The sequence below is a fragment of the Ranitomeya imitator genome, chromosome 4 (assembly GCF_032444005.1).
Source record: "Ranitomeya imitator isolate aRanImi1 chromosome 4, aRanImi1.pri, whole genome shotgun sequence".
In the NCBI taxonomy this organism is placed as follows: domain Eukaryota; kingdom Metazoa; phylum Chordata; class Amphibia; order Anura; family Dendrobatidae; genus Ranitomeya; species Ranitomeya imitator.
This window is the reverse complement of record NC_091285.1, coordinates 358197871-358205619: the sequence shown is the minus strand read 5'-3', so window position 1 is coordinate 358205619 and position 7749 is coordinate 358197871. Positions and strand designations below refer to the sequence as shown.

At 38.9% G+C, this 7749-nt stretch overlaps 1 protein-coding gene across 1 annotated transcript in view; it reads right to left on the bottom strand.

Annotated features, from left to right (window-relative positions):
- Positions 1 to 304: 304 nt before the first annotated feature.
- NAMPT (nicotinamide phosphoribosyltransferase) overlaps positions 305 to 7749 on the bottom strand; it is a 96710-nt gene continuing 89265 nt past the window's right edge. The window contains exons 8-11 of the mRNA XM_069765079.1: positions 6810 to 6929; positions 6375 to 6515; positions 6089 to 6223; positions 305 to 4635 (exon numbers count right to left, since the gene is read on the bottom strand). Coding sequence (XP_069621180.1) covers positions 4522 to 4635; positions 6089 to 6223; positions 6375 to 6515; positions 6810 to 6929 — 510 coding nt within the window. The 3' untranslated portion in view covers positions 305 to 4521. The remainder of the gene's footprint in view (positions 4636 to 6088; positions 6224 to 6374; positions 6516 to 6809; positions 6930 to 7749) is intronic.

Below are 7749 nucleotides of genomic sequence, written 5' to 3'. Positions count from 1 at the left end.
TTTTCAAATCATTATTCTGTCCAGGTCTCTCTACTTGGTGTTGCAACTTCATTATTGAGGAGTGTATATGCCGATTGGCCAATTAAGTGACATGGGGCTATCCAATTAATAGCAATGCAATATTTTTTTTTTTTTTAGTAATATTGTTGAAAGTACTGACTATAGGGTTTCCGAAGTGTAAACCACTCTGTTCAATGTCAAAATGTTCAAATTTCAATGATTAGAACCTGTAACACTTTACAGTGTCAGTAAACACTATAAATTCACCTTTTCTAGAAAAATTAAGACAAAAAGTGCAATCAACTACAATGGGAAGGTAGTTTTATTGTCTTTCATATTCAATACAGGGCACTGTATAGCCTTATTACAATATAGTAAATTTGACAAAGGGTAGAAATTTTAAAACATCACATTCCATGTAGAGTTTTAGGAATGTAAAACCCGGCAATCATCTTGTAAAGAAATATCAGTGCACTTCGCTTTCCAATTCCTTGAGACATGGGTCTCTACAAAATACAATTACAGTGAAGAGAAGGAAATCTAAAGACATAAAATTTGAACACTACATCATGACCAAATAAGTTATATGAACATACATGAACAGCTTGCAGTCCATTTTTATTTAGTGGAAATCTACTGCTAGAATGTATGAATGGTATACAGAATCAAAAGAGAAGCCACATGAGCTTTATTAACACGAAGGCCTGCTTCTATATGGAAGAGATTAAACACTGTGAAAATGGCCTTCTCATTTCATACGACAGGGAAGAAACCTGCGGCAGAACTTCTTGGCAGCCCAAGTCTTGCTTAAAATGATCAACATTAATAAATATTCTTTGTATTGTTTGAATTGCGAAATGAAAAAATTTAAATATTTCTCGGGTGTGGTACTAAGATAAGGTGCCATTGACTTCAAAATGTAACAAAAAATAAAAAAAAGGATGTGTTATGTAGATGGCCTTCAGTGCATGCCCATAGCAATGCCTATTAATCATCTAAAAATTTGATAAATATAATAAAAGCAGCAGAGTTCTCGTTCAATCTCTTTTCACATACAAAAATAGCAACAAGGGAACTTTAGATGTACTTATTAAAATAGTCTATTATTTTTACAGAATGATAAAAGCCACAATAAAAAAAATAAAATAAAAACACAAGTAGTAGCCAAATAACCTTAAGGAATGAAATCTATATTTAGGCATATCATCTATAGACCAAGAGGCCATGCCCTACAATTAACCAACACTGCATGGGATCAGAGCATATTGATACAAGGTGGCAGATCCTGTCTGCAGGTAAAGGTGACATGAAAGATTTAAATACATTTATCTAAACATAACCTATTGACTAAAGACGCTATCCTCCTCTCTGTAAGGATATGCTGGCCATGGCTATGTGACAACAGCTTTCAATATGACATAGTGCATACTTATTAAAAAATAATTCTCAGATATTTGCGGTGACTGCTGATGTATGTGTGTATCTTTTGATGGCGGTATTGAGACTGTACAATACTGGAATCACACCTATGATCATACCTAGACATGAGCAGCAAATACAAGCCAAATGTGACCACCTAAAAAAACCTCAATGCACACAAGGGACCCGATTCATTAAGGTGTTTACACAAGAATCCTGGCCCAAAATACCTTAAGTCGCAATAAGTCTGTGCAATGCAGGATTTGCTAAAAAAATAAAATAATAATAATAATTGCTTTTTAACGTTTTTCAAGCTCTGTCAGCTATGCCAATATGGGCATGGCTATGCCCACTGGTCAAATTCCCAAAAAGTTATGTAACGTCAGAGACTGAAGTACGTTCCTGGTGAAGGCGCTTATAAACGTGTGCCAAATTCACTAAGCCTCTTAAAGAATTAGACACACTGGCATTGTGCATGCCAGCCTTTATGATGGGGCTCACCAGAGTACAGTTTTAATGAATCGGCCCCCAAAATGTTTTGCATTTTGATCAAGTGTGCCACAAATACACAATATATTATTGGCTTCCAAACACTGCAGACAGTACACCTTGTCCTAAAAACTACTAAAATATTAGAAAAATTATCCAGTGCAGAGTAATGTGCCAGTGTAAGTTGGCATGAGTACTGTTATGCTAGAGAACTACTTGTTTGTCCATCAAGTTAGTGATCTCTCCTCCCATTGCGACTCTAGTGGCCTTTATATGAAGTTCACATAACTCTTTTCTTTTATCAACTACAATACCCAAAGAAGGCAAGTCAGGTGAAAATAAAGTTAACATAATGAAAATAGACTCTTCAATAGAAAAATACATCAAACTGCTACAGCATATGGAAAATACATTAAAACATACAGAAGGAAGTAACCGCAGAAATTCAATAGGTCCATGGTAGAATAAAGAATGGTGTCTATAAAAATTAGTTTCCAGTACGTTATTCTGCATAAACTCTCAATATCCAAGTGTTTATCTGTTCTTTAAGCATGGATTCATTATTGCTGAAAACTTATTTAAAATGCGATGCTCAATTTGGACAATAAAAAAAGAAATTGTTACCTGAAGCCAAATGGGTTTGGTTCTAAGTGTGGAAGATCTGCAGCTCCACACTGGCACTAGTTCTTGATAGTAAAACATTGACAGGTTTCTAATAAGGCCTACTAATTTTAGAATAGAGTATATCATCCAAAATTAGGCCTTTAGCAGAAGCTGGAAACTATTAACCCTGCCACACTTATGCTGGTGGTACAACTATTGCGCAACCAAAGTTCGCTAGATGTATAACAAGTAGCTGTGACAAGTGAATGGGGTCAGATTGCATCTCCGCTGGTACTGCGAAAAGCAAGGTACACAAGTCACACTTCATCTGATTTTTATGCAACTTGCTTGTCGCAGTACCCGCAGAGTCGCAACGTGACCTCGTTCACTTGTATTGCACTACAATGTAGCAGCAACACCTAGCGAACCTTGGTCATGTGACACGTCTCACGGGCAAAGTCACCGTGATGTCCCAGCCTTAGGGTCCAAATTCCAATAATTCCCAAAAAACACAGGACTGGAGCCAAACAGTCAGACGGAAACAAAATGTGCAGTGCGAGTTAACCTAGCATGGTGAGGTGCTGTAAAAGTGTACTGGTGAGGGGAGTCAGCATTTCTAGCCAACATTGCAATACAGTTTAAGATATAGTAACAATGGTGGATGGTACATTATTAAGGGACCATCTCGCACAACTTTAGGAATTACTTACACCCTACCAAAAAGAAACAGAATGTTGCCAGTTTCTGCAGATCACGTAACACTTTGCCCATGCCATCATATGCACTTGTAACATTGTCATCCGCACTGCAGGATCCACTATAAATGAAGACCACAATACATCAGACTGAACTGGTGCGTTTTAAAGCAAGGCATTTACTGCAGCCTCAAGATTGCCGCAGGACGTATGCAGTACAGGCCATTTTTTTAATGGGCATTTTACACGGTCAACATGACAAGAGGACTGTCTTACGGCTAAGAAAAAATAAAAAATCCAAACATACACTCTTGGCATCTGTTGGGTGAATGGGGGGCCAATGGATAAATTTGACATGTGCATTGGAAGCCTTCACGGCGCATATGGAAAACCGGAACTGCTAAATGGTGATGTTACGAGAATTACAGTCCAGGAGCCACCTTCATTAATGGTTCCAGTTCCTGAAGTGCGTACATTTGTTCAGCCAGCAATAAAAACAGTCCAAACGTTGAGTGAAATATTGGATGACATTTTGGGAGATTTATTATGACTGGACATGACAACTGTTATTGACAAGTAGTCTTTGGCTTTTCTGGTATGATCGCCTTGTATGCAGATGAATGATGTGAGATTCTTGTAAAGCTTCATAAAGTCAATGATTATTAGGACACAAAGCTTCCAGAATCATGTTCCATGGATTAGCGTGCAGTATACACATTATGGAACGGGTACACTATACTAATACATCATATATATGACGCAGCGAGTGTTAGTACGCACCATCTACAGAATGTCATCACAGATGCCACACGAAGGCCGATGTTTTCTTCCTTAAGACACAAAAATATAGTGCTAGCTATATAAGGCAAATAAAAAGTGATCTTGTAGCCGGGTACAATTTCAGTACTTGAGTTTATAGAAAATATATCTAAATGAGATGATAGAAACAAAAGATTTTGACTCTTAAATCAATGGAAAATGAACTTAAAACACAATATACTGGCTTTGTAAATTTGTGCTCGTAAAATAAAAAATGTACAAGCACAGACAGGGAACCACGTAAGATTAAATATATTTTACAGATTTCTGCTGTACAAAACTAAGGGACAATGGTGTGTTGTCAGGAGGATAGGGTTTCATTTCAGGTCCTCAGGGGAGAATGGCCAAGAGAAACAGTAGTTCAGATAAAAGTATTGACAAACCGGCATAGAAAAAAAAAAAAAATGGCAACACAAAGGTAAATTGACACACAGGTTTGTACAGTGAAAATTATCTAAGATTTACATATAAAAGGATATTGTACATAGGTCTGCATCTAATGAATCTCTTCTTCAAGTTCTCGGTTCTTCAGTCCAGCGTTGCTCCTTATGTCATCAAACGAGTAACATGCAATTATCTTGCCATTCTTAAACACTGTGCGGAGAAGATCCTAGAGAAAAACAACAGCATTACAAGTCAAATATTTGATAAAAAACAACTAAAATATCCCCATTTTTTCTTTAACCTGACTTTTAGGCCACATTCACATGTTCAGTATTTGGTCAGTATTTTACCTCAGTATTTATAAGCCAAAACCAGGAGAGGAACAATCAGAGATAAAGTATAATAAACACGTCACCACTTCTGTATTTATCACCCACTCCTGATTTTGGCTTACATATACTAAGGTAAAAACATATATTCACCGTCTGAATGTGGCCTTACTAGACTGCACATGCACAAAAGTAATGGAAATATCAAAAATGGCTGTCCATATATAAAAAATAAATAATTGTTAGCGTCACCATTTTCCAAAGACCATAACATTTTTATATTACCATCAAAAGAGCTGTGTGGGACCTTCAGGTGACAAGTTGGTTTTTAAGTCATACAAATACGTGGTACAGGACACTAGGTTTTGATCAATTACATTTTATTTTATTTTTTTTATTGCAGAGACATCCCACAATTTTGAATTTGATTGTTTTCTGCTTTAAAGCATCTACTAATGGAGTTCATTTAACTTTCATTTCTTTATTGTTAAATGGGGAATTGAGGGAGATGGGGATGGGATATTAAAATTTTTATATTTTTAAAAAACCTTTTTTTTCCCTGCTTTTTACATTACTTGTTTGTCATCTTAAAGGATTTGAACCTATGATCGCTGTATTATCACTTGGAAACAAAAACCCAGCCACAGGCCAGACATCACAGACCGGATCATATAAAAGGATGTCATAGCAATGTATTGCGGTACTTAAATGCCGCTGTCAGTGATGGACAACGTCATTTGATTACCAGAAATGATTGGCGGGCACACCTTTCACTGTTAGAGGCAGAAGGCAGCTATGTAAGGGTACTTTCACATTTGCGTCGGTACGGGCCCGTCGCTATGCGTCGGGCCGACGTACCGACGCGCGTTGTGAAAGAAATGCACAACGGGGGCAGCGGATGCAGTTTTTCAACGCGTCCGCTGCCCCATTGTAATGTCTGGGGAGGAGGGGGCGGAGTTTCGGCCGCGCATACGCGGTTGAAAATGGCGGACGCGACGCACAAAAAAAGTTACATGTAACTTTTTTTGTGCTGACGGTCTGCCAAAACACGACGCATCCGCCGCACGACGGATGCGACGTGTGGCCATACGTCGTAATGCGTCGCTAATGCAAGTCTATGGCGAAAAAATGAATCCTGCGAGCAACTTCGCAGGATGCGTTTTTTCCCCAAAATGACGCATTGCGACGTACGTCACACAACGCAAGTGTGAAAGTAGCCTAATACACCAAGCACCTGCGCTGCGTGGAGCCCGCTCCAAAGCCCCTCACACGCATGGTCTTGGAGCGTGAAGGGGTTAAGCAGCAATCTGTACATCTTGCATTGAGGATAAAAATTGTTGCTTCACTTACTGGTCCATATTCCTCCAGATCACCCTTGCCTTCTTCAAGGGTTACAAACTCATTTGAAGGCGTTCTATGAAGAGACAGGCGCCCTTTCTTTGATCTTTTATTTGGATCAGCCACAGGATCTTTAAACACATTAACCTGCAAAAAAAAAAAAAAAAAAAAAAAAAAGTATAGTATACATAGGTTTAGATTATAAAAAAAAAAAAAAAAAAAAAGAGGAGCAACCATCACACAACAAAGTCTGTTAAAGTGGATAATATAGTATGATAACATAAATTTGTTTGCATACCCCAAGTCCGTTGGTCACCACATAGCTGCATTTAAAGGAGCAGTTTAATAGGTCTCTGGTGAGTTTCTGTAGGAGAGCCCCGCCAGATCCAAACGCAATGTTCTCAATACTCCACTTATGTTTCTTCATACCCTCCACAATCTGAAAATAACATTTAGAGAAAAAAGTCAGAAAAAACATAGTAAGTGTAGATAGTCTATGTGATCTGACCATGCAACAGTACCACTGCTACACATTTCACTGATGATCCTTCTTTGGCTAAAATGTGCATATTGTGATTTTTTTGGAAGCTGCCTTCTACCATCTTAATTTCTAAAAAGTGCAAAAATGTTAACATTTATTTTATTTTGTAATTGGAATGAAACTCTTTATACAAGTCCCAACAATACAGTGTTTTGTTAACATATGGTCCAGAATCTGTAACATAGCCTTTACCTCTTGCAGGGTATTTATATCCACACCATCACCCTGTATTACACGAATGTAAGGTGGTAAAACTTTGTATCCTCTTGAATTTTCTTCCAGAGGGAACTTCTTCCCTAAAATCTCTAACACCTAGAATTCAAAAATACAGCTTTAAAGCAAAATCTACTATATAATTGTCTAAGGGTCACTTCCATCTTTCTGTCTGTCTGTACGGAAATCCCAAGTCGCTGATTGGTCGTGGCTGTTTGACCGCGACCAATCAGCAATGGGCACAGTGCGGCCGCGAAATGGCCGCTCCCTACTCCCCTGCCGTCAGTGCCTGCTCCCCTCCAGTCAGTGCTCAAACAGGGTTAATGGCAGCGTTAACGGACCGCGTTATGCCGCAGTGTAACACACTCAGTTAATGCTGCCATTAACCCTGTGTGACCAAGTTTTTACTATTGAAGCTGCCTATGCAGCATCAATAGTAAAAAGATCTAGTGTTAAAAATAAAAAAAATCATTATATACTCACCTTCTGTCGGCCCCCGGATCCAGCCCAGGCCTTTCCCACTCCTCACGACGGCCTGGTCCATGCATTGCGGTCTCGCGAGATGATGACGTAGCGGTAAACACCTGGGCTGGATCCGGGGGCCGACGGAAGGCGAGTATATAACCATTTTTTATTTTAATTATTCTTTTTTTTTTTTTTTTTTTAAACAGGGATATGTTGCCCACATTGCTATATACTACGTGGGTTGTGCTATATACTGCGTGGGCTGTGCTATATACTGCGTGGGCTGTGCTATATACTGCGTGGGCTGTGCTATATACTGCGTGGGCTGTGCTATATACTACGTGGGCTGTATCTGTGCATCATGAATCGTGGTATGTGTTAAAGAGGGGGGCCCACAGAGACTTTCGCCCGGGACCCTCAAAAACCTGGAGCCGGCCCTGGCTTCACTGATGGT